Below are 27,819 nucleotides of genomic sequence, written 5' to 3'. Positions count from 1 at the left end.
TTCCCAAGGTGAAAGCTTAGGTGTTTGATTTTTAGATCTTCTCTCCTAATAAACATATGCATTTAATGCTATAAATCTTCCTCTAGGCACTGCTTTCATTGCATCTCACAATTTTTGTTGTGTTTTGATTTTCATTTAGTTCTAGATATTTTTAATTTCTCAAGATTTCTTTTTAACCCATGTGTTATTTAAAAGTGTGTTGTTTAATCTCCAAGTATTTGGGGATTTTCTAGCTATCTCTGTTACTAATTTCTAGTTTATGTAGTCTGAGAGCAGACATGATTACTGTTTTAAATTTGTTAGGGTGTGTTTTATGGCCCAGAATTGTTCTGTGTTGGTGAACTTTCTATGTAAGCTTGAGAAGAATGTGTATTCTGCTGCTGTTGTTGGAAGTGGTCTATAGATGTCCATTGCATCAGTTGATTGATGATGTTGAGTTCAGCTATGTCCTTAATGATTTTCTGCCTGCTGGATCTGTCCATTTTTGAGTGTGTGTGTTAAAGTCTCCAAGTTGGATTCAACTGTTTCTCCTTGCAGTTCTATCAGTTTTTGCTGCATGTATTTTGATACTTTGTTAGGTGCATTGACGTTAAAAATTATTTTGTGTTCTTGGAGAATTGACCCCTTTATCATCATGTAATATTCCTCCTTTCCCTATTAACGTTCTTTCATTCTGAAGTCTGTTCTATCTGAAATTAATATAACTACTACCACTTACTTTTGATTAGTATAGCTTTTCATCTATATTAATAGATGAAAAAAAAATAAAAATTGTTTTTTGTATTTAAAGTGTGTTTCTTGTAGATAACATATAGTTGGATCTTGTTTTTTGATCCACTCTGACAATCTGTTTTTTAACTGGTGCATTTAAACTATTGATGTTCAAGGTGATTATTAATATAGTTGCGTGAATAATAGCCTTATTTGTTACTGTTTTATAGTGTTTCTCTTGTTCCTTATTCCTGTTTTTGTCTGCTACTCTTTTCCCACATTTGTGGTTTCAGTTTAATGTTCTCCTTCTTGCATATCAATTATACTTTTTTTGTTTTCTGTTTTTTTTTTAATTTTAATTTTTTTACTGTTTTAGTGGTTGCCCTAGAGTTTGCACTATACATTTACAAATTTCAAATAATGGTATACTGCTTTTACTTTCAAGGTCCACTTACAAATAAAATTATACTGCTTCACAGGTTGTTGTAGGTATTTTAAAATAAAATATTACTAATCTTGTTCCTTGTATCATTGCTTTCATTTTAGTTATACAGGAGCATATGCATAAACATACGCACACGTGCACACACACACATAATTGAAGAAACTTTTGTTGTTAGATCAATTTAAATAAAAGTTTTTATTTGACTTTCATTTATTCTCTGATGTTGTTTATTTCTTTGTGTAGATGTGAGCTTGTGACCCATGTCATTTTTCTTGTCTGTGAAGAATTTTCTAATATTTCTTGCACTCAGGTCTACTGGCAACAAATGCCCTCAATTTTTATTTGTCTGAGAGTTTTTATTTCTCCTTCAGTTTTTAAGGATCGTTTCACTGGGCACAGAATTTTAGGGTGGTGAGGTTTTTTCCTCAATGTTTTCAATACTTTACGCTTCTTGCTTGCATGTCTTCTGAGAAGTTGGATGTAATTCTATCTTTGGTCCTCTAGAGCTACGATTATTTTTTCCTGTTTGGCTTCTTTCAGTAGTTTTTCTTTACCTTTGATATTCTGATGTTTTAATATGGGATGCCTAACAGCAAGTTTTTTTGGCATTTATCCAGCTCAGTGTTCTCTAAGCTTCCTGAATCTCAGTAATTATTGCTTGAAATATTGCTTCTGTTCCTTTCTCCCTTTTTTCTTCTGGTATCCCCCAGTCTGTGTTTATTACACCATTTTTAATTATGTCACAGTTCTGAGATGTTTTGTTCTGTCCTTTCTTTCTTCCTCCTCCCCCAGTCTTTTTTCTCTTCACTTTCCAGTTTTGGAAATTCCTATTGTCACATCAAGCTCAAAGATTCTTTCCTCAGCCTGTGTCTCATCTACTAAAAAACCAATTCTCATAGTCATTCATTTCTGTTATATTGTTTGTCTCTAGCGTTTCTTTTTAATTTTTTCTTACACTTTCCATCTCTCTGCTCCCATTATCTCTCTGTTATTGTATGTTGTCTACTTTTTCCATTAAAGCCTTATAAGGCATATTAATCATAGTTAAAAAAAAATTTCTGTTTTGGTAATTCCAACATTCCTGCCATACCTGACTTTAGTTCTGATGCTTATTTAGTCTCTTCAAACTGTTTTTTTTTTCCTTTTAGTATACCTTGCAATTTTTTGTTGCAAACCAGACATGATGTACAGGACAAAAGGAACTGCTGTAAATAGGCCTTAGTAATGTAGTGGTCAGGAGTGGGGAAGAGGAAGCACTCTATAGCCTTATGGTTAGGTCTCAGTTGTTTACTGAGCCTAGTGCCCCTTGGGTTTGAACTTCACCATTGCTTCTCAGTTTTTTCTCCCCTTAGATGGGGCAGAGTGTCTGGAGAGACTGGAGTTGTGAATTCCCTTCCCTCACATGGAAGACTAGAGGCAGCTGGAGTTGAGTATTTCTCTTCTCTGAGGTCAGTTAGGCTCTGCTTCCTTTTAGTAAAGAATGATGTTTAGAAGTCAAGATCTAGGTGCTAGGTATGTTAGCTGACATTGAGGTGTCACTGCTCCCAGGCCCTTTCAGTAGACAGTGAGGGAATATGTGCATATATGTGTACACACGCATAAATACATACACACATTTGTATATATACATATTGTCTTACCTGTTTTGTGCTGCAGTAATAGAGTACAACAGACTGGGTAATTTATAAAGAACAGACATTTATTTCTCGCAGTACTGGAGGCTGGGAAGTTCAAGATCAAAGCACTGGCATCTGGTGAGGGACTTTGTCCTGAATCCTCACGTATTGGAAGGCTGAAGAGCAAGAGAGGAACTCTCTCCACCAAGCCCTTTCATAAAGGCACCTGATCTCATTTATTAGGGAGGAGCTCTCATGACCTAATCACCTGTTTAAGACCTTATCTCGTAATACCATCACATTAGCCATTAAATTTCAACACAAGAGTTTTGGAGGGGACACATTGAAATCATAGCACATATACACCATTTTGCTTATATTTGTCAATATATATTGAACAGGGCCAGGCACGGTGGCTCACGCCTGTAATCCCAGCACTTTGGGAGGCCAAGGCAGGTAGATCACTTGAGGCCAGGAGTTTGAGACTGGCCTGGCCCACATGGTGAAACCGTGTCTCTACTAAAAATACAAAAATTAGCCTGGCTTGGTGGCACAAGCCTGTAATCCCAGCTACTCAGGAGGTGAGGCAGGAAAATCGCTTGAACCTGTGGGGTGGAGGTTGCAGTGAGCCGAAATCCACTCCAGCCTGGGTGACAGAGCAAGATTCTGTCTCAAAAAAAAAAAAAATATATATATATATATATATATATGTGTGTGTGTGTATATATATATATATATGTATATATATAATATATATATAATATACCTGAATTGATGTTCTAGATATATATTGAATTCAGATTCAATATCTGAATTGATGCTGTCCTATATATAGATACAGATTGACACTTCAATATATATAGAGTCAATCCAGATTGACACCTTCAATTCCATTCCAACACTAAAGATTTATTCTGTTTTCACCTTCACACTGTTTGTAACTCCCTTCTGTGTCAGTGAGAACATGTCATAGTTATTATTTTAACTTCTAAGCTCTATTGGCCTTACTATATAATGGCTACCTTTATTAAAGTGATTAATGGGTCAGAGGCTGTGCTAAATGCTTTGCTTTCATTACTTAATTTGATCTTCAACAACTCTATAAAAGCTTTCTAAGAAAAAAGGAGACTAAAAGAGATGGATTTAGTTTCCCTATATGACAAGTGAAGGACAGAACTGGGATTGGAACCTTACTCTATGTGACTCGGGTATCTGTGCTCTTAATCATCCTGTTTTTAGCCACTGCTACTGTAAGCACAACTCTTTAGGATTAACTCCTAGAAGAAGGATTGCTTGTTTATAGGGTATGCACATGTAAAATTCTGGTAGGCCCTGAAACATCACCCTCTAATAGGCTATGCTAGTGTATACCTGCCAACACTGAAAGCACTCACTTTCCTGCATTCTCCTTGACATTGGATATTATCTATTATTTTAGTTGTGTATGTTTTTTATTTTTTAAATCAGTTTGAAAAACCCTGTCCCTCTTCAGTCTTCTCATACTAAAGCCTATTTGATTATGTCAGTTTTTGTCTCAAAATTTTTTTCATCATTTTCTCTTATTAGAAAACTATCCAAAAATGTTTCTGGATAGCATACAGAAAGGCAGTATGATATGGCCTCTGCTTATCTCTCCAGTCCCACCTTCTGTATGTCGGTTCTCACTCTGTGATCTGGCACTCTATGCCTGTTTCAGTTTTCTCACCACATGCTTTCTCTTGCTTGCTTCTGTGTTTTTGTACATACCGTTCTTTCTGTCTAGAACTTTTTTTTTTACCTCCCGCATTCCCTGATCACACTTTTCTTCTTAGCCACATCTAGCTTATTCACTTTCTAGTTTAGATTCACTGTAAAACCTATGTTAGATCCCTTTTCTATGTGGTTTATTACCTTAAGGTTTTAAAAATGTTGCTTCAGAATTTTACTTTTATGTACAGAAAAGAAAGTGCTGGTTAAGTAAGGTTACTTTGGTGAATATGTAAGAAAGTAAGGGAAACCTTATTAGATAATAACTATTCATGAAAATTACCAAGCAAATTGAAAAATATAATCAGTTTAAAAAATCTTATAATGGTTTATGACAAACTACAATGTAGTTTCATTGTGTTTTTCTCTGTAAAGTACCTGCCATCCTGGCTGGACTTGACCCCAGGGACATTGTGGCAGTGCTGAATGAAGAGGAAGGCTACCATCAGATTGGACCAGCAGAATATTGCACTGACTCCTTCATTATGTCAGTGACCATAGCATTTGCCACCCAGTTGGAACAGGTGAGACTTTCCATGAGATTGGTGACTAATGAAGAATTTGAAAACACTATGTAAAATATTTTACCTTCCAGGTATTAAAAAGATTTACAAGTAGACCTTTTTTTTTAGCTTTTGAAAAATGACTTCATAACATGTTTTCTTTTATACTAGAAAGAAAACTTTTTAATTTAGAAAAAGAATAGATTTTGATTGTCTTGATTGTAAGAGAATAAATTAAGTCTCTCAGGATTTAGGAGAATGACCATCAGTTAACATTATTTTCCATTGTACTGTGTGGCATTGTAAGGACTGACACAAAAGGATTTTTAGATTTGTGAATAATTTACTTTTTGGAGAAACTTACAATGTAAGGAATACTTTCTTCCAGTAATACTTAATGCCTATAGCGTTTGGGGTTCTATTTTACCTTGTTTATAAACTAACAAATTAAGGTGTTACTATCATGGATGCTAGCAGAAGACACAGGTTCTTGGATCAGAAACAAAGGAATTTCTTACCCTCAGCACGGCAAGAACATGAATATTGGTATATTTCCTTCAGTTCCCCTTACCCCACAGTCCCATGGGGACTACACAGAGGGGCCCAGGTCGTTGTTTTGCACATTAGTGGGTTTTATCATAGCTGAGGAAACTGAATTTGAGGAACCTACTACTTTTATTATAAGCAGTAAGCAGGCCTGGTCTTTGTCCAGGAAGACACATTACCTTATCTCTCAAGTTGCTTAAACAACCCTGGGAAATGGGCTGAGTAAAAGAGTGGTTCGGGCCTTGCAGTCTTGGCATACTCTGCAAGAATGTGCAGGGATGCTCAGGGCTCATGGTAGCTTGCCTTCTTCCCAACAGTGGCTCAGCACAAGAGTAGCTGTTATTCCACTGCCTTTCTCAAGTCCCCTTCCCTTTTTCTTTCTCTCCTCTGCCATCAACTTGGTTTTACAAGTCTACTTTTCTTGACATTATGTTGTTCTATAGTAGCGGAAATAGTTAATACTTATAAAAATAGATAATATGGTTTGTGACTGTAAAATTTTTATCAGATTATTCCCTTCCCCGCTTTTTTCCCTAAGAGACAAGTCTTTGTCGCCCAGGCTGGAATGCTTTGGCATGATCATAGCTCACTGTAGCCTTGAGCTCCAAGAGTCAATTGATCCTTCTGCCTCAGCCTCCTGAGTATCTGGGATTACAGGCATGTGCCATCACACCCAGCTAATTTTTAAATTTTTTAAAGAAACAGGGTTTCTCTGTGTTTCTCAGGCTGGTCTCGAACTCCTAGCCTCAAATGATCCTCCCGCCTCAGCATCGCAAGGTACTGGCATTACAGGTGTGAGCCACCATGCCTGGCCTTATTTACTTTCTTAAAGGAACAAAATGTCCATATAATCCACATTCACAAATGAAATATGCAATTAGTGGCCACATTATTATTTGACTTGCAAGGTACATCAGGTAAAGATTTTTCTCAGGAATGTGTTTACTTTGTCACACCAAATTCATGCTCACTATATAAAGAACTTTGTGTTCTTTGAGCATTTACTCTTTCTCTCCTAATTTGGTACTGTAATTTCCTCATTGGTACATATGTACTTTTGCCTTTGTATCAGTTTCCTTATTTTTCTTCTTCTCTTCTTAAAGCTCTGCTTATGGATTGTTGTAACTTAATATGCCACTCTAGTTGCAGGGAAAGCCAGATATCTATTGTCTTTTTATTTATTAACCACATCAGAACACTCTTGTCCACATGTCAGATAATTAGGAATGTACTGTATTTTTACTCTGTTGTTGACACATTTGCAAAGCATTTTATTTTTTAATTTTATTTTTTTGAGATAAGTCTCACTCTTGTCACCCAGGCTGGAGTGCAATGGTGCAATCTCGGCTCACTGCAACCTCCACCTCCCCAATTCAAGGGATTCTCCTGCCTCGGCCTCCTGAATAGCTGTGATTACAGGTGCCTGCCATCATGCCTGGCTAATTTTTGTATTTTTAGTGGAGACAGAGATTTCACCATGTTGTCCAGGCTGGTCTTGAACTCCTGACCTCAGGTGATCCTTCCACCTCAGCATCCCAAAGTGCTGGGATGACAGGCATGAGCCACCATGCCTGGCTGAATTTTAAATCACTGTTTTAACATTTTTATTCTCCTTAGGGGGGCATAATTGTTCCTATTTATTCATTAATTACTGTATAATGCTCTGTATAATAGACATTGTGCCACCACTCTGCATATTTTGCATTTAATCCTACCACAATCTTAAGTTATTTTCATTTTAGAGACAAGGAAACCAAGTCTTGGGAAGATCTTACAGCTAGTTAATGCCCCAAGTATATCTAACCATGTGATCAGTTTTAATATTCTCTTGTTCCCATATAATGCTCTCTTGCCTCTTAATGAGTTTGGAATAAGATAGATTTGAGTTGGAATCTCATTTGCAGTATGTACTAGCTCCTTCAACTTAGGCAAGTTACTTAACCTTTTTGAGGCTTGATTTTATAGTTATATAGTGGTGATAGTACTATCTTTTCAGTTGTGCATGAGGAATGAGGTAATATCAGTAAGGTGCCTACCATATAGTTTGTGAGAAGCTACATTTGTATGGTAAAGTTTCCTGTGGGTAATTGACCTATTGAGTCTGTAACTCTTAAAAACCAGTATAATACAGTTCTTGATAATACAGGTAACTTACTGGGACAAATTACTATTTCAGTTTAGTTTAAAAAAGACAACACAAGTCAATGTCTGGCAAACTGCTTGCTATCTCTATAAAAAAATTAAGCCAGATAGATTCCTTAGAATGTTAAACAAAATTACCGCATGACCAGCAATACTACTCCTAGGTCTATACCCAAAAATATTGAAAACAGGTGTTCAAATAAAAACTTGTCTGTGAGTGTTTATAGCAATACTATTCATGATAGCTAAAAGGTGAAAATTTTTGACTATCAAAAGGTGAAAACAGATGCCCAGATGAATGGATAAGCAAACTTTGGTATATCTACACAATTAAATACAATTTAGCTATCAAAGTACTACTACCTGTGGGTGGTTGTGGCACACACCTGTAATCCCAGCTACTCAGGAGCCTGAGGCAAGAGGATCCCTTCAGTCCCAGCAGTTCAAGACCAGCTGGGGCAACATAGCAAGACCTCCATCTTAATGGTAAAAAAAAAAAGGAATGAAGTACGATACTTGCAGCAGCATAAAGGAATGTTGGAAACATGCTAAGTGACTGAAGACAGACACAAAAGGCCATGCATTGTATGGTTCCATTTATATGAAACATCCACAATAGACAAAAGTTCCTACGAGCAGATTTGTGATTTCCAGGGACTTGGGGCAGGAGAGTATGGGTGGTGGGGTGTTGCTGCTTAATAATTGTATTCTTTATGTTTGGGATGAAACTAGCTGTTTAATTTTTTCCTCTCAACTTATTCAAAGGCAGTGTGAGAAAGCATCTAGTAATAAACAAATTTACAAAACTTTTCAGATGCAAATCAATGACTTAGCACGTTACTATAAAGTTTTAGTAGAATGGAGGATTAAGTTTGGAGATGGAAGACTGGCTAGTGATAATCTTGCTTCCTTCTTTTCTTAAATATTGAAAGTTAAGAGTCAGAAAAAAATATAGTCTTGAAATATCAGGATAATAAAGAATTTTTAAAAGAATTTCTTTCCATAATGAGAATAACTTAGAATTAAATATAATGTGAAATATATAAGGATCTTTATTTCTTAATATTTTTATTGCTTTGTGATTATGAAAGAAAGTAAAAGAAAATGAAAATCTTGTCTAAACTTTTCCAGAATAATCACTCTTATGGATAGTGTGTTTTTCCCCAGGTATTTTCCATTCTCACTTAACAGCTCACTGTGTGCTAGGCATTGTTGTAGCTGAGACTATGTATCTCTTTTAATCCTACCAATAATCCTAAAACAAGTGGATACACACAGTGATTAAGTAATTTTTGTAAAGCTTTACAGTAAGTTACTGATGGAACCAGAGTGGGGTTTGGGATCTGACTCCAGAATCTGTGATCGTAACAATTCTAAGTGCATAGGTGTGTATACGTCCACATGATTAAAATCTACTCACTTAAACATAAATACATTTTATAGTGTGGGATTAAAATAACTTACATTTATTATATGTCTGGTATTGTGCTATTGTAATCTAAGTGGTTACTACTTTTATTTTCACAAACTATATAAACTATTCGGTAACTTTTTTAAACCAGCAGTATGTCTTAGAGCAGGGATCCCCAACCCTCAGGCTGTGGACTGGTACAGGTTTGTGGCCTGTTAGGAACCAGGCTACATAGCAGGAGGTGAGCAGCAGGGAAGCAAGCATTATCCCCTGAGCTCTGCCTCCTGTCAGATCAGTGGCAGCATTAGATTTTCATAGGAGCACGAAGGGATCTAGGTTGCGTGCTCCTTATGAGAATCTAATGCCTGATAATCTGAGGTAGAACAGTTTCCTCCTATAACTGTTCCCCCTACACCCTCCTGTTTGTGGAAAAATTGTCTTCCATGAAACCAGTCCCTGGTGCCAAAATGGTTAGGGACTGCTGTCTTAGATAACTTTCAGTTAGTATGTTATTATTTAGCAGCCATGGTATATGATAATTACATTTAAGCCATCCCCTATTGATGAACACATTAAATGTTTATAGCTTATTGTTTAACAATATGCTAGTGAACATTAGGGGTCTGTTAGAAGATATTTTATGTTTTGTAGGACAGGAATCCCATCTCTTAGTCATATGTAGCCATGAAACTATCAACTCTGAAAAGTAATGCTTGTAGTACAAAAGGCGTTTTTTTGGTGTTAATTCGTAGGCCTCAAAATTTTGACAGAGTAGCTAAAAACTTTGTCGGAGACCTTAACTAAGATGTTATATATTAAATAGCCTGCATTAAATTTTTTTTAAACCTTTTCTCATTTATAACATAGAACCTCTGATGGCTGAGTAAGGATAAGATGAAATAAAATATGTGAAAATAAGGAAAGCTCAGTTTGAAATATTTAACCTCTTTCTTCTAGTTAGAACTTTCACATGTTCTTTCAAGGACCAGTTGAATGCAATGAAAACTTTAAAACAAGACAACCCTTTAAACAATTAAACTAGTAATTTAATAGTAATTTGGCAGAAATTCAGACATTTTATTTGAGGGGTTAATTTTAAGACATCAAATAAAAAATCAACATTTTAGCAAATATTTTTGGAGTGCAATAGATGCACAAGCATGTTTAGTGGTTTAGAAAGTAATACTGTTTTCTTTTTCCTGAAATGTTTAGTTAATTCCATGTACCATGAAACTTCCAGAAAGACAGCCTGAGTTTTTTTTTTACTACTCTTTACTGGGAAATGATGTTACAAATGAACCCTTCAATGATTTGATCAACCCTAACTTTGAGCCAGAGAGAGCATCGGTTCGCATCCGTAGCAGTGTAGAAGTTCTTCGTGTTTACCTGGCTCTTCAGTCTAAACTGCAGGTAAGTACTGCAGCAAACGTTTTTAACCGGAGGTGGTCTTTTAAGCATTAATTTAGTACCTAAACTAAACTAGAGTTTAGTACCTAAACTTAATTCTGTTTCAGTAGTAGGGGTTATCTTTCTGCCACATCTTCTAATTTTTTTAGGTACTATCCTGAGACATGAAGTCATTGGCATTACAGTTACTTCAGAATTTTATGAGGTAACTAACACCTCTCTTCCCAGTAATTGAGAAAAGAGGTATATCAGTTATCAGTCCTTTGCCATAAAAAATTATTCCTGGAGCCTAGAGCTGTTGGTATAGGCAAGGTTTTATTACTGTTAGTGGAGATATTAGGTGTAGGCACACACATCACAGTCTCGATTTCAAAATATATATGCCTTACTGTTTTTAAAAGCAACAAGGTAAGACAGCTTTCTAAAATCTGCCCTTGAGTTGAGTATTTTTTTATGAACTCTTTTTAAATTGGACTCCATTTAAAAGCAAACAGTGGCTGAGCATGGTAGCTCATTCCTATAATCCCAGCACTCTGAGAGGCCAAGATGGGAGGATCACTTGAGGCCAAGAGTTCAAGACTAGCCTGGGCAACATAACAAGACCATGTCTTCTCCAAAAAAGAAAAAAGAAAATACTTAGATATGGTGATGTGTGCCTGTAATATTAGCTACTCAGGAGGCTGAGGTGGAAGGATAACTTGAGTCCAGGAGTTGGAGGCTGCAGTCAGCTATGATCACCCCGCTGTATTCCAGCCAAGGCAGCAGAGCAAGACTCTGTCTCATAAAAAAGATAAGTTAATCTTACCTAGTAAACCTTACTCTTCTGTCTTTTATGACACTTCCTTTGGATAAACCAGAAATAGGTTTGTGGTGTATAGGGTTAGATATTCATTTGTTTAAAATAAAGTAATGGACAAGAGGTGAGAAGAAACATTAGGAAATTTTAGTAGAAATAAATTTCAGAGATGGTTCTCCTAAACCCAAGATATTTAGAAAACTGAAGACTGTAAAATGATGACAGGCAGAAAAAAGCAGTTTGAATTTTATTTTGTATCTAACATATCAGTCCTTACCAAAAGTGTTGATTTATTTATTAGTTTCTAATGGAGGACACTTATATGATAAAAATACTTTTTCTCCAGCCCATAGAAATATTACACCTTAATATAATAACTTTGAGACTAAGTTACAGGTCTCTTTTTTTTTTAGATGGAGTCTTGCTCTGACATCCAGGCTGGAGTGCAGTGGTGTGATCTTGGCTCACTGCAACCTCCGCCTCCTGGGTTTAAGCGATTCTCTTGCCTCAGCCTCCCAAGTAACTGGGACTACAGGCGCATGCCACAACGCCCAGCTAATTTTTTTTTGTACTTTTAGTGGAGACGGGGTTTCACCATGTTAGCCAGGATGGTCTCGATCTCTTGACCTCGTGATCTGCCCGCTTCGGCCTCCCAAAGAGCTGGGATTGCAGGCGTGAGCCACTGTGGCCAGCTGTCTCTTAACTCTTTCACTAATGATATTCGAGCTAAATATATTTTATAGTATGATTGTGTATATATTATTTATTAAAATGCGAAGTTTGCTAAGGCTTCAATATAGTGAGGTAAAATAAGTTATATAACATTTATCCGGAACAGTTGTTTTTTGTACTTGTCAAAAGGTGGTAATATTGAACTTTTAATTAGCTATCAGTGATTAACAGTGTATTCCACTCCAGAGATATTCTTTTATTTACTGTTAAGCACTCTTTTTAATATGAGGTCTGAAAAGCAAGAAAAGAGAAATAAATACTCAAGGTATCTTATGGGTGAATAAAACAAAACTATTAGAGGTTTTTAAATTCCAAATCAGGATTGATCCACTGACTTATTTTTTAAAACTATGTTTAAATTAATAAACTATGTTTATGTTTAAATAAAATGGAAATAGAAAAATGTTGAGATATTTCTTTGCTTTTTGTTTAAATTCATGCATTAGTTATTTTGTTATACATTTTGCATAGTTAAAATATTAAAGTAGCTCACCAAAGAGACAGGAAAAGCAATAACATACGATTATGTAATACTGAAAGAAGAAATGAAAAAGGTAATAGCTATTATCGAGTTTTTAGTAAAATTTGTGTTTTATCACCAGTTTTAACTGTTATGTGTGAGAATTCCTTACTTAGTCACTTCAGGTCAATGAGGTATAACCTGCATTATATTTTCTTTCTGTGAATCATTTTATAACTTCTTATTAGGTTTATGATGTTTAGGAGAAAGGAGAAAGTATAAAGCCCTATTTTGATTTTCCCTTTCATATTAGATTCATCTCTGCTGTGGAGACCAGTCACTTGGAAGTACAGAAATACCTTTAACTGGATTACTAAAAAAGGGCAGTACAGAAATCAACCAGCGCCCAGTCACAGTCGAGGGCGCTTTTACCCTTGACCCTCCAAACAGAGCCAAACAGAAGCTTGCGCCTATTCCTGTGGAGCTAGCCCCAACTGTGGGAGTGTCTGTTGCTCTGCAGAGAGAAGGCATAGACTCCCAGGCAAGTAGTGGCCCTCCTTCCATTCCCCCAGCTCCACTAGTCCCACTCATAATTACTTAAAAAAGTTGAACCTCAGAAGAATTACCTTTATAAGGGTATATTTATTACTCTTAATTAGTGGCATGTGCTATATGATACCTCCTTTCTGAAAAGACCTTTCTGAAAAGTGTTGTAACTTCTGTTGTGGTTTGTAAGTGATCCTACCCAGAGCCCTCTTAGCCTTTGGGATAGTCTTGTGTAGTGGAAACCCACTCATGGTCTCCCTCACCACCAACTCAGTTAATGACTAAGGCAGAAAAGGAACACCAGTAAAAGAGAACATTTTTAGACCTAGGAATCTGCATTGCTGTTATCTTTTTGGTTAACGCAACCTGAGCTAAAATAAAATGCTTGGTTCCTTAGTGCTTTTTAGTCCTCATACTGTCTTTAGTCAGTTTTCATAACACAAATGAGCATTTATCTGACTATGTATTTTTTTTTATTGTATCTTTTTCCAGAATCAACTTTATGTTGTTCTTTCAAAAAGCTGATCTTTATGCAGGTTGTGAATTAAAGATACAAAAACTGAAATGAGTGTTTAAAAGATATATATACATATATTTTTAGTGGGGAGCGGAATAAAGGAGAGAAAGAAAGTCATATTAGACATCTTTTTTCTTTTCGGGAATGTAGTTCTCCATTGTACTGCCTTAGTAGGAATAACCATTCTCAGGAACACCTATTCCTGACTTCTTTTCTCAAATATCCCTTCTTACTCATTAGGATGCATTTTGGTATTCAGCTCTGGATATCATATTTCCTCTGTTCATCTTCCTTTTTCTGGTCCTAGATACTATAAGGAAATTTGCAAATTATGAAGAAAAATAGACTAGGAATATCCAAACTGGGAAAAGAAGCTTATGTTTTTAAAAACAACACCAAGTTTTTTTGCTTAATTGTGAAGAAAAATTCTTTGCAAATGATCCTTTATTTAAAAATTGTTTTTAGTCTTTAATTGAATTAAAGACCCAGAATGAACATGAGCCAGAGCATTCAAAGAAGAAAGTTTTAACCCCTGTAAAGGAGAAGACACTTACTGGGCCAAAATCACCAAGAGTGTCCCCTGTTCCATCTCACAACCAGTCACCTCCAACAAAAGATGATGCAACAGAAAGTGAAGTGGAAAGTTTACAGTATGATAAGGACACCAAACCAAATCCAAAAGGTAAGGTCTTTTGTTTGTTTGTTTACAGATCTTTGAGGTATTACATTTTGCAACCATCTAAAAAATGACTATGACAACTTTCATGAGATATAAGTAAAAATTGTGGATTTGTTAAGAACCAGTAGTGTGTGGAGATATAAAAAATTTCAATGCAAAGTCATTGAAATCTATCTAACTTCAAAATAGAATTCACTAAATTAAGGCAAGAGAATTTTTTATTTTACTTGTACACTGGAAATATCCTATTGAATAGACATTGAAGAATATAGTTATTGTGAATAGATTTTTAAAATGATTAAATTCTTAAATATCTTGAATTTTGGAGAAAACAGTTATTAACTGCCTCTCATAGTAAACTCATAATAGCCATTTTTGATCCTAAAGTTAAGGGAGAGCCTGAGAATTTGTGTTTATCTGATTTAATAAAATTTTTCCATCTATTGCCGCTATAGTTAGTAATGTAAGTAGTAGTGGATTAGGAGTTAGACATCTTTGCTGTAAATTACATCTCTGTTACTGAGTAGCTGTGGGACTTAGACCACTAACTAAGTATCTCTCGATCTGTAATAGGGTTGGCCGTCCGTTTAAGTTTTAGCTATTAGACTATTTTAAATATGCCTAAAATAGCCAAAACTACTTTAAAAAGGTGATGTCGTTATATCTCAGTAAGCCTCATATACAACCCTTCAAATGCTAAGTTATGTGCCTTTTGGAAATAAGTTAGTGCCTGCTAGGCTGCTATCATATATATTTCTCTATTGGTTCTGTACGTTTTCTATATGTATTGAGAGTAAGTTCTTTTTTCATACAATTCTAGAATGGAAATTGAAACCTGGGTTATTTTGTGCAAGTTACTTTTAAGATACTTATACCTCAATTCATATGCTCATTAGACAAAATAGCCCAATTTCTGCTTAAAGGTAAATGAGATGATAGCCTTAAATTATTTGTACAATTTAAGAGAAACTTTTAGCAAGTATGATTATTTCTTTTATTTTATGTTCATTTTAGCCGGTTCTTCTGTACCTGTGTCACTGGCCCAGCCAGTAACTACATCCAATGCTTCAGAAGTAGCTTCAGGACAGAAGATTGCTGTTCCAGCAACATCACATCATTTTTGCTTTTCAATAGACTTAAGGAGTATACTTGCCTTGGAGATTGGTTTTCCAATCAACTGTATGTTAAGGTGTGATTTGATTTTGTTTCAAAGTATTATTTTCTGAAGAGAAAGGACTTTCCTCTGTTTGGGGAATTGCAGAGAGAGAAATGTCACCAAAGAAGTTATAACATTGTTAAATCAGTGGACTCAAAGGGGGTAAGGCTATATCCTAATGACTTTGAATTCAAACCAGGGTGGCATTGGTAGCATAAGAGGTAACTGTCTTATCTATTCTGGTATAATAATTGTAGGCATTTATGATAATTTATTCTAAGTAATATAACACATTATATGTATTATGATAAATATATGTTATATGCCATTTAAAGTACAGTGCCTCTTAAACTTTAAAAGTGCTTTTTTTCTGGAAAAAGGTGTTACCGGTCAAAATAATGGTAGTACATTATCTGATTTTTCTATAAAACTGTATTATAATGGGAGCTTATATTCCCAACACCCATAGATTTCATAGATATAAATTAAAAACCATACTTAATCAGCTGTAAGTGGAATGTGTCTATACTGTTCTACATAATTTTAGATATTTCATATATATATGTCAGTTAAATAGTTTTACACAATAATTTGTTTTTAATAATGTTACATTTTTATAGACTTTTATGCTCGAGATATAAATTAAATATAATATAATAATGTGTTTAGTTTGGGGTAGTTAGCAACTCCTCATAAATTTCTTTGGAACAAGCATTAGCATTTGCAAAAGTTGAGGAAATAAATAGTTACAATCCACTTAACACTCTTCATGGAATTCACTTGATAAGGACTAATAGTTCTGTCTTTGAATCATTTTAAGGCCCTTTGAAAGTGCTGGCCATTTAACTTTTTCTGTTTGATACATTTTATGATAAATTTTCATACCATGTTCTGTATTGGTATGAAATTGTAGTTTGCAGCCGTGTCATGGAATTTGTTTGGTAACACTGGTATTTGAAGTTTCTCATCTACAAGACTTCCTTTAATATTTTTTTTTCTTTTAATCACTAAATCCTATAGTGTGGTGTTAAGTGTAGGGAGTTGAAACTCTAGGGCATTTAACTTTCTCTTAGATGAATTGATTTAAATGGATAGTAATTATATAGGAATTGGGTGAATACATCGGATTCTTCTTGTTGGAAAGCAGTTTTTACTAGTAATTTTTACATTTTAGTTCTCATATATGAATAACAAGATACAGGATTAAATTTAAATGAGCATTGTAATATCTTTATATTTGGCTTTAAATACAAGGTAAGTTTAGCAGTAGTCAGGCATTCTTCCATTTAATCTAGCATGACTTTGTGATGAAAGAGAGAAACAGTGTTATGTCACTCTCTGATTCATCCATAATACATTTGAATTGCTTACACTTTTGCAAGATTACCATGATTACCAAATTACCATGAGTGCGTCCTTTTGTAGTTAACTAAGGGCTTTTTATCCCATAAAAAAATCAGGATACTATTGTGTAAAAGAAACTAGGTTTACAAATAAATTTAGGAAGCATTTCTTGAATATTTATATATGGCAGAAACTGCCTATTTTTCCCTAGGAGTGCAGAGATGAAAAAGATAGGACATGTGCCCTCAAGGAACTTTTCACACAGATGGCAGATTGGTATTTCTACCATGTTTCTATTAAAAAGTTATATTTTCTTGTAATATTCATATTATACTTTTTTCTAAAAAACAGACTAAATCTTACCTGTAAACCATAAGACTTTTTCTTTTTTTTAATTCTAGGTACTCATATCCATTCTTTGGAAGTGCAGCTCCTATTATGACTAATCCTCCTGTAGAAGTTCGGAAAAACATGGAAGTGTTTCTTCCCCAATCTTACTGTGCATTTGATTTTGCAACTATGCCTCATCAGCTGCAAGATACCTTCTTAAGGTAATGTATACTGTGTGTGTATGATATTAATTATTTTAAGTCAGTTCTTCAAAATTTGTATTTTATTAAAAAGGCATTCCTATAGGAGAATGCATAAACTCAAACGCATTTGTGTATCTGCTACAGGGTTTTGCATGGTTTAAGCACTCTTTTTAGATTTTCCTGTCTTATTTACCTGAATTTAATTTTTCTAACTTTGTGAAAACAAACTATATGTAATGGGGGAACTTTGAAAAGTGGTCTTGCCTTTTCCTAATGTAATTTGGGAAAATAAATTAAGAACTAAATAGTTTTTATTGTTGATTCACTAAATGAAAAAATTTCCTTTTTCTGTTTTTTAAAATCTGTAACTAGAATTGTTAATCTGTCTATCTGAAACGGATTAATTAAGAAATCTGAGCTCTGTGAAACATCTTTTACTTTCTCAGGGTATCTTAATTCAAATGTACACATTATTTTAAAAAGAATGAAGGGTAACTTTAAACATTTGTGGGAATAATAATATTTGAAAGTTTTTATTAAATGGAAAGTGGTATGAAAAATATAATAGTAGGCCTTGCATGGTGGCTCCCACCTGTAATCCCAGCACTTTGGGAGGCCAAGGTGGGCAGAGTGCTTTGAGACCAGGAATTTGAGACTAGCCTGGGTAAAACGGCGAAACCATGTCTCTACTGAAATACAAAAGTTATCCAGCATGGTGGTATGCACCTGCAGTCCCAGCTACTTGGGGGGCTGAAGCGGGAGGATCACTTGAGCCCAGGATGTTGAGGCTGTAGTGAGCTGTGATTGTGCCACTGCACTGCAGCCTGAGTGACAGAGTGATAACCTGTCTCAAAAACAAAAACAAAAAAAGTATAGTCATGCATTACTTAAAGACAGGGATACATTATGAGAAATGCATTATTAGATGATTTCATCATTGTGTGAACATTGTAGAATGATCTTAGACAAATTAGATGGTATAGCCTATTGTGCACCTAAGCTAGATGGTATGGCCTATTGCTTCTAGACTGTGAACCTGCACAGCATGTGACTGTACTGAATACTGTAGGCAGTTGGAACACAAAGGTAAGTATTTGTATATCTAAACAGAAAAGATGCAGTAAAAATATGATATAATCTTATGGGACCACCATTGTATATAAGGTTTGTCATTGATGGAAACATCATTTCATATTTGCTGCCTGTGAAATTTAGCATTCAGTCTAAAAATTGTGTTAGATGACATTCCAGGTAACAAAAAACACCTTTGACTCCATTAAGGGAATTCAAAGAATTTAGTTCAGAAAAGACTTTAGGTCAGAGTTGATAGCGATTAACACATGTTTCTCTCTTCCTTAGGATTCCATTACTGGTTGAACTATGGCACAAGGATAAAATGAGTAAAGATTTACTTCTGGGAATTGCGAGAATCCAGCTTTCTAACATCTTGTCTTCAGAAAAAACTCGTTTTTTAGGTTCTAATGGTGAACAGTGTTGGCGTCAAACTTACAGTGAAAGTGTGCCTGTTACAGCAGCACAAGGGTAATACATTTCACAGAATTGGTCTTTGCTTTTCTTTTTAATTCATGGAATTCTGATTAGCCAGCCACCACTTCTTAACCTGTTTTTTCTGATCTTCTCTGACCTGTGGCAGTTATACCCCACTTTGCTCTTTAGCTTTCTGATAGCCGTTTCACCTCACAAAAGTCAAGAATCTGTGCTACTATGGTAATGTAATATTCAGATGGCTAATATTTTCCCTCTTCTCTCTAGCCTGAGAATTTTAAATGTAGGATCTATTTTTTTATTTTGTAATTTGAGGCTAAACTTACAATGTATTTTATATTATTTTGCATTGGGAAGGGCTGAGACTGTTTTTCCACTTAAAATATTTTACTCCTGCCTCAAATCAAAAGTCTGAAGACATTATAGATATTTGGCAGTCAGAGGCAGTTTTAAAATAATTGTTTTTTATGCCCTGAACTTCATTGCCACAAAAAAAAACTTGAGTTTTTTAAATGTATTTTATATACAGTAAAATATTTGTTGAATTATTTTTAAAATTAACAATAAAAATTTAAAATTTAACTTAACATTATATATCATATGCTCTTTATCATGAAAGATAAGACTAAAAGAAATAAGGCTCAGTAAAATTTTAGATCTAAAAGTATTATTGAATCGTCTTTCCTTATTCCTCCCCATTCATAGCCATTTTGTTTAAACTATTACTTAAGAGTCTCCCTTAAAGATTAGCATTTTTTTGTCATCATAAGTAGAAGATAATCACATTACTAATAATTGAAGCTATTTTAATGCTGCCTGTTTGTTATGAATATTAACTTTTATTACCTTACTTTGTAGACAGAAAGTTTTAGGAGATTTACTGAAGTGAGAACTTCAGATACACTCAGGAGTTTCTGTCGGATATAGTAATGCTTCACTTTATTCATTTCTTCTGAAATCTGTGAGATAGAAGAAGAAAATGTAAAAGTTGGTTAATTAAGTGTTCTAATTGTGTGAGAATCATTCATTCAAATTTTGTTTGACCAGAGTATATTTGATTAAGACAAAATCATGTTTTTTAATTTTATTTTTATTTCCTTCTAATATTTTCTCTTGTTTTTCATTTGGTTAATGACAAAGGCTACATGCAGTTCTGTGATGCAAAGAGGTGCTCATTATGATCAAACTAACATATAATTATCCTAGAAGTATTGCATATATGCCAATTATGCCTAGAAGCATTGCTTATATCTATTAAAATATTTATGAGTATGTACATCCCAGGAAAAGTAGAAAAAAGAATTAAGAATAACCAATATAATCAAGAGTAGGGGAATTATTAAGTATATTTTACTACATAAATTCATTTGTGTATTTTACAGGGAGTAAAAAAAGAAAATCACATTTTTAAATCAATGATATGAGAAAATACCCCGATGTAAATAGGAAAACAAGATAAAACTGTATGATGTCAACATGCATGTTTGCATGTATATCTACATATAAATGAAACAGAAAGGAAGGAAATAAACTCATATTAGCAGTAATTACCTGTAGGCAGTAAGATTTTAAATTTCACCTTTATGCCTTTTACAGCTCTTATAGGGGTGATTTTGTAGTAAATGTATGCATGTATTTATTGAGGTGTTTGTGATGGTCAAATTATGTATATGGAAGCCTATAGAAGCTGCTGCACTTTCAAAAAGAATACTGTTAGGTGCAGAAAATGTTGCTTACTCCCCAATGCTAAAGCACTGGGGAAATACAAGAAAAAATAATACAAAACTATTTTCATGGATTTTAAGGTATTTTTTATTTTATTTGTAGATCAAATAACAGGATAGCAGATCTTTCTTACACAGTGACTCTAGAAGATTATGGATTGGTAAAAATGCGTGAGATTTTTGTCTCTGATTCATCTCAGGTAAATATAATTGAATGTTATCAAATTATTTTTTAAAAGGAATCTAATGTGCCTATGTGTGTGAGTGTTTAAATGTGCTTTTTGGTTCATATCTTAGGGTGTATCTGCTGTACAACAAAAGCCATCTTCTCTTCCTCCAGCACCTTGTCCTTCAGAGATCCAGACAGAGCCTCGTGAAACCTTAGAATACAAAGCAGCACTTGAGCTAGAAATGTGGAAGGAGATGCAAGAAGATATTTTTGAAAATCAGGTTACTTTTTAAATGTTACTTTAAAAAATCTGTTTTGTCTACTCAGTATATTTTTTCTTCTCCATAGCAAGGTTTAATCTCTATGTTCTGTAGGTACCCTATCTAAAAAAAAAAATGAGAATCAAAAAATACCTGAAATGTGGCAACTTGCCAGAAGCCACTCAGAATTCTGTAAACTTTGCTCATGATTATTAGGAAAGAAAGTTACTCTTTAAATTGCATGTCCTCATTTGGCATACCCTCCTGGAACCCTGTATCATTAGTCTCCAAACAAGTTAGAAAGCACAACCCACTATTAGCTTTATACTTTCTTGAAGTGTGCTCAAATGGGTATTACTTGCTTCAGGCATCCACTTTTTTTTTTTTTTTTTAAAGAATAAAAAAGAATGCCTGAAAAAAATATTAGTGATCAGCATTGGTTCTTTAACTGACAACTGATTAATTTATTTGAAATATTTGGGGTTTTTTGGTGACTTCATTTTTCTTTCTTTTGTAGCTGAAACAGAAAGAACTGGCTCATATGCAAGCTCTTGCAGAGGAATGGAAGAAAAGGGACCGAGAAAGAGAATCACTAGTAAAGAAAAAGGTAACAACTTGTGTAAAAGTGAGGAAGAAAAGGAAGAACACTAATGATAATATCTTATATTTGCATTAAAGACACTCTTTGGAAGGAATAACTAATTTTAGTGGTTATATATTGGCATGGAAGAAGTGAATGATGGCTCTGGGTAGAAGTGAGGCTTTTCACTGTAAAGTATTTTGTGCTTTTGAAATATGCAAATGTATTACCTATTCAAAAATAGACCAGATATTGTGGCTCACACCTGTAATCCTAGCACTTTGGGAGGCTGAGGGAGGATTGCTTGAGGCCAGGACTTTGAGACCAGTCTGGACAAAATAGTGAGACCCTCATTTCTTAAAAATATATATGTGTGTGTGTGTGTGTGTGTGTGTGTGTGTGTGTGTGTGACTATACAAAAATGAATAGAGAAAAACCCTGCTGATATATAAAAAAGAAAATCGCACATTTCAATATGTATATTAACTACATAGTATAATCTGTAAGTTAAAGTGCCTCAAACTTCTAAGCTATTTTTCAGAATTATAAAATAAATCACATTTTAAAAAATGATAACATGAGACCATCTGGTCTTATTTCTGAAAGCAAAAGCTTAATATTTATCAGTTTACACTCAAGTTATTAAATAGAACAACCCTAACAATTAGACTTTCTTCAAATATTCTATTAATAATTTTAGGACTTTAGAAATACTCTTATTAGAGTGGCTAATCAGTATTCAGCTTCAGATTTGAGGGGATGGCTCGGCAGGTCTCCAGTGCTCCTCCTCTCTGTAACCCCCTCCTCTTGTCAACTCTAGTTGCCTCAGCCTCTCTGGTTTCCATTCCGTTTTCTGAGCTCAGCAAGATTGCAAGTGTCTGTTGGGTTCTCCTTCCTTGAGCCACAGTCTTCAGGCAGTAAGCTAGATGTATGGTAGGGGTTGGCTCATTTATTTCGCACCTTTAGGGATCATTGTCCCGTGCTGTCTGTTGCCCAATGTCTGAAAACAGTTGTTTCATATATGTTGTTCATTTTGTGTTTATAGAGGAGAGCTATTTGTCTTTTATGGGTGGAAGCAGAAGTACTTAGGCCTTTGATTTTAAAATAACCGTATCAGCTTTTTCTAACTTAATTCTCACCATTAAAAACTTGAATAACCAGTGAACTTTTTAAAAAGCTGAAAGACAAAAATCACAAGAGTACATCAAAGTCTCTATTCTTAAGGAAAGTTTAGATAACCAAAATTATTTTAAGTAGAAGTCCTAACATACATTTTAACATTATTCTAGTTGTACTGTTATTTAATAGTGAGTTTTATATTAAGTAATATTTACAGACCTCTCCTATTAGATACTCATTGAATCTGGGGGAGCTGGAAAACATTGTTTTAATTAAAAATTTTTTTGGCCGGGTGTGATGGCTCATGCCTGTAATCCCAGCACTTTGGGAGGCCGAGGCGGGTGGATCACGAGGTCAAGAGATCGAGACTATCCTGGTCAACATGGTGAAACCCCGTCTCTACTAAAAATACAAAAAATTAGCTGGGCATGGTGGCGCGTACCTATAATCCCAGCTACTCAGGAGGCTGAGGCAGGAGAATTGCCTGAACCCAGGAGGCGGAGGTTGCGGTGAGCTGAGATCGCACCATTGCACTCCAGCCTGGGTAACAGCGAAACTCCGTCTCAAAAAAAAAAAAAAAAAAAATTTTTTTAACCTAGCCTTTAGGACAAGATGAGTTTATCCTTGAACCATTTTTCTGCAGTGCTGTTGAAGAGTATTTTAGTGTTGAGGTCTGCAAAATTCAAATCAGAAAATATTTGAAAAGTTAATAAAATTACTAAAACCATGACAAATTCAATTTGTGCCATAATTAAACTTTCTGTGAAAACTCACCAAATAATTTTTGGTTTATTGTCATTTTGGTAATAATGATCTTTTCAGTTGAAATTTTTAATTGGTTTGCATTTATACAACTTCAGCTCTTTCAGCCTGAAATGATGAGCTCCTGGCTAGTTAATAGCTCCAGTCAGAAATCAATATGATGCCTACTTAGTAAGTGATTGTGCTGTTTATTCAAATTAGTCATATCGTAAAGGTAGATTTGAGATTGAGATTTGCCATTTTCTTTCAACCTCAGTGCATTTGGAGACCAAATACTGTAATTCATTTGTCTTACAGTATCCTACCTTGCGTGGATTAGTTTTTCTTTTAAATTTTATCAGCCACTATGAAATCAAGTCAGTAGTGAAAAAAAAAAACAGTTGTTTTTCAGTATGAAATCTTTTAAAGCTAAATACTCTGAGATTCTCACTAGAGTATTTTTAAAATGTCAATTATATGTAAGCCTTTTCTGTTTATAAGGGAGCACGAGGAAGTGTTCTGTAGATAAGATCATGCTTTCACTTTGGTGAGGATTAGTGGATATTGCCAGATAGACTCAAAGGGTATTCCAGACAGAGAGAGCCCCTTGAGCAAAAGTCAGAGAAGCTTGAAATAGACTCTGCATTAAGAAAATTATATGTAGTTTGATTTTGGAGGAGGGGAAGAAAGAATGTGCCTCAAGAAATAAGGTAAGAGAGGTTGATGCCCTGGAGTATAAATGATCTCGTAATCCATGTAGAGTTTAGACTAGATACTGTAGACTTTTTTTAGCCAGGCCTTCCTGAGAGAATGAAGCCCTTAATACTTTAAGGGATCCATTGTTGGTAATAAAAAATGGTGATTATGTACCATTTTAGGAGAAGATGGAGAAAATACTTAAATCATTTTCTGTTTTTTGTGGTTCAGATGATAAACCCTGGTTGAGAAAGGTAGAAATATGAGAAACTTTTTAAATGAAGATTTTTATATAAAATAATCTAAGATAATTAGGTTTTCATTCTATAACAATAATTCTGATGGAAGTATAGTGGATAGAATAGAGGATTGTGAAACTAAAGTCCAGGAGACTAGGGAGGCAATATGCATAAAAGAAGTGAAAGCCGAAAAGTAATAGTAGTGAAAGGTTATGGAGAAAAGATGGGTGTTAAAGAGATGATTTTAAGGAGGTTTAGGTACCTCAAGTGCTGAGACTTCTTCATGGCTGCTCACAATCCTACTGCTTTCCCTAGTCAATTCATTTTCTCACTTACCAGAACAGTTTTTCTCTTAACAAACAATCCTTCCTTATCCTTACCCAGTTTATCTCTGTCATTGAAACACGTCCTCTACTTGGCTTCTTTGACTATACTTTTTTTTTGGACTACACTTCTCTACTGTTGTATTCTGCTGTCTTCACTGATCTCTCTTTCCTAATTTTCATGCTAGATCCTCCTCATGTTGGCTTTATTGGCTTGTCCCAGAGCCCAGTCCTCACATATCATCTTTTCTTCTCTCTGTATACTCACTCCTTTGATGATTTTATTCACTCTCTTGGCATTGTATACATCAAGACACCCACCACACACACCCCCATCCCTGACTTCTTCCCTGGACTCTGCACTTGGCTATTTAGTTGCTTACACTACATATGCATCTCAAATTTAACACTCTTTTGTCTCTATCTGCTATAAATTTAGATTAAGTCTAACATCTTAGAGGATGTGGCTATCATAATATATGAATGGCAGTTAAAATTTGTGTTTATCTTGGAGAAGAAAAAAGATTAGGAGGAGGAAATATGATGGCCCTCACCTGTCTCAAATTTGTAAAAGTACATTTTTTTCTTTGAATTGGCGGATGTAATTTGTGACTTTCATATTCTCAAGTCCTCTCAGTAAAATTGTACATATTTTAACTCTATTTTAGGTGGCTGAATATACTATTCTAGAAGGAAAACTTCAAAAAACTCTAATTGACCTGGAGAAGCGAGAGCAGCAACTTGCTAGTGCAGAATCAGAGGTATTTCATCTATCATATATCTTTATTTCAGAGTCTATATATTAAATTCATACTGTTTATTACTTTGTGCTCTATTTATTTCATGAAAATAGTCTTGCAGATATGCAGAAAACTGCTATTCAAACTGCTGTTCAGCATACCTTATATATTAGAATAGGTATAATAGTATGCTAGAGTGTTTAAAGTTAATGCAGTACAGATTTGTTCCTAATACCAAGGTGCTATTCTATGTGATTAGGCAAGAATCAGAAGTTTCTAAAATAAGAAAAGAAACTTGGGCATATTTGCTTTCACAATGAAAAAGGTTTTATTCAAATGGAAATGTTAAGTGGTTAGGGTTTTCAACTGAATTTACACAAATTGTTCATGGATTTTTATATGTGTTATTAATTGAAAATTTATTGAAAATTTATAATATTGATACATTTGAACATTAACTCTCTGATAAATAAAAAGGGTGTGAAAATAAATTTGTAAATATCCTGAACATTTGAGTGTATAGAAAGATATTGGAATACTGAATAGTATAGTGCAGCTAGTAATAAGCCAACCTCTTAAAGATACCTTTGTTTTAAGCTTCAAAGAGAAAAAAAGGAACTGCAATCAGAACGTCAACGGAACCTACAAGAACTGCAAGACTCTATCCGTAGGGCCAAAGAGGACTGTATTCACCAAGTAGAACTAGAAAGGTTAAAAATCAAACAGCTCGAAGAGGATAAACACCGCCTTCAGCAACAGGTTGGATAACATACTTGTCATCTTTTATACTTAGTTTATTTGCATTCTAGTAATAAGAGATATAATTCACTAATAAAAAGTGATAAAAGTCCCAGTAATTTAGATTATTAATCATACTTACTGCACTGATATTCAAATATAATTTACATTGGATCTTCTTTTTCTGAGTATTTTGTGTGAAATTGTACATGTTTCAGGTCATTTCCAATGTAAATCTTTTTCTGATAAGTCTTCTTTAAGCAAACATAGATATTCTTCATGTAGCACCAAATTCAGTTAAGGACCAAATTTAGTTAAGATCCAAATTTCATGAGAGAATTGTCTGTGGTTCCTCTCTCTTTCCTCTCCTCATACTCAGTAAAACTGATTGATATCATCAACACTGTTGTCTTTGGTTTTGTATATTCTCTTCTCAACTGCCACACTACCACTCTCCTTGTTTTCCTCTACCTTTCTGGCCACCCTCAGGCTCTTTCGCAGGCTTATCTTCCTTTATTTAGCCATTAACTTCCTCCAAGCTCAGGACTTACTTTCTGCAAAAACAGTCTTATGATTTCATGCCCATGATTTCACAGACAATTTGTGCATCTGGGACTTTCACATCCAAGGTCATATCCAAGACCTTGCACGTATATCTGATTGCCTTTTGGCATCTCTGTTCAGATATCTTAAAGGCATATAAAAGCCACTGTGGTCCTTCTCTCCATACTTGACCTTCTGCCTGTAAAAGTTCTTTGTTTCAGTGATGGACCCCTCTTATCTGCTCCTCATGTTGTACTCAGAATATTTTTGAAATTTGGGACTCTTGATACCCTCCTCTTTAAAGCCTTTCAGCATTGACTTGTTGCTGGGCAAGGCAACGATTCTGATCTTCCTGTGAGCAACAAGACAATGCTGACCTCATCTCCCACTCTTGTGCCTGTGCTGTGTACTCTCTGGCCACGCTTCTCTTCCATCAGGTGCTCAGGCATGCCATGCTCGTTTCACTCACAGGATCTTCATGCTTGCTGCATTTTCTGGGCCTGGTGTACTCTATTCATCCTTTGGTTTTAAGCTAAAGCATCACCTACTCCTAGAAATCTTCTGATTCATGCTCCCCAAGTCTAGGTCAAGTTTTTATTTTATGGTCTCATAGGACATTATTCTCCTGTTCTTTTTTTTTAAATGATATGTCATATCAGTTTGTTTTTATTTTCATTAGCATGATAATTTAATCAGTATCAGATTGTTTGTTCCATAAAAACTGTTCTGGTTTAAAGCTGTATCCCAGGAGTCCAGGCCGGTTGTCAGCACATAATAGGGGCTCAATAAATATTTGCTAAAAAAAGAATCAAGCTGTTAAAAATTAAGCTTATCTTTCTTGAAAAATTCCAGTGTAGATTAGATATGTATGATGAATGGCTCCTAAGTCTTCAGTAAATTTTGTCATGAACAGTTTCCACGGCAGCACAGGGCCATTATTTAGGTGGCTGTAAAAATATGAATTTGGTTGTTACTAAGTAGGGCAGTCTCATTTAAAATACAAAAGATAAAGTTGTGAAAGTGGGCAGTTGTAATGGGATTCACCAGTGATGCTTCTCTTCTTCTACTTATCAGGAAGATTCAGCCTTCTAGAACAAAGGCTCTTAACACGTTTTAGAGTCACCAGGAGAGCTCTTGAGAAATACACGTCT

General features: G+C 34.8%; 1 protein-coding gene across 3 annotated transcripts in view; it reads left to right on the top strand.

Moving 5' to 3' along the window:
- Positions 1-27,819, top strand: part of CEP120 (centrosomal protein 120) — a 77,870-nt gene that overhangs the window by 13,719 nt on the left and 36,332 nt on the right. For all 3 annotated transcript variants that reach the window (XR_010338722.1, XM_012448320.3, XM_064366222.1), the window contains 12 exons: positions 4,894-5,042; positions 10,333-10,530; positions 12,829-13,056; positions 14,044-14,260; positions 15,272-15,446; positions 17,159-17,308; positions 18,650-18,832; positions 20,624-20,720; positions 20,818-20,970; positions 21,467-21,556; positions 25,316-25,408; positions 25,985-26,146. Coding sequence is in view for 2 of the 3 variants with exons in the window: in XM_012448320.3 (XP_012303743.1) it covers positions 4,894-5,042; positions 10,333-10,530; positions 12,829-13,056; positions 14,044-14,260; positions 15,272-15,446; positions 17,159-17,308; positions 18,650-18,832; positions 20,624-20,720; positions 20,818-20,970; positions 21,467-21,556; positions 25,316-25,408; positions 25,985-26,146 (1,895 nt within the window). In the remaining variant the exon portion in view is untranslated. The remainder of the gene's footprint in view (positions 1-4,893; positions 5,043-10,332; positions 10,531-12,828; positions 13,057-14,043; positions 14,261-15,271; positions 15,447-17,158; positions 17,309-18,649; positions 18,833-20,623; positions 20,721-20,817; positions 20,971-21,466; positions 21,557-25,315; positions 25,409-25,984; positions 26,147-27,819) is intronic.

The sequence above is a fragment of the Aotus nancymaae genome, unplaced genomic scaffold, assembly GCF_030222135.1.
Source record: "Aotus nancymaae isolate 86718 unplaced genomic scaffold, 86718_ANA_hifiasm-v0.15.2.pri h1tg000064l_0, whole genome shotgun sequence".
Taxonomy (NCBI): domain Eukaryota; kingdom Metazoa; phylum Chordata; class Mammalia; order Primates; family Aotidae; genus Aotus; species Aotus nancymaae.
This window is presented reverse-complemented; position numbering and strand designations above follow the sequence as displayed.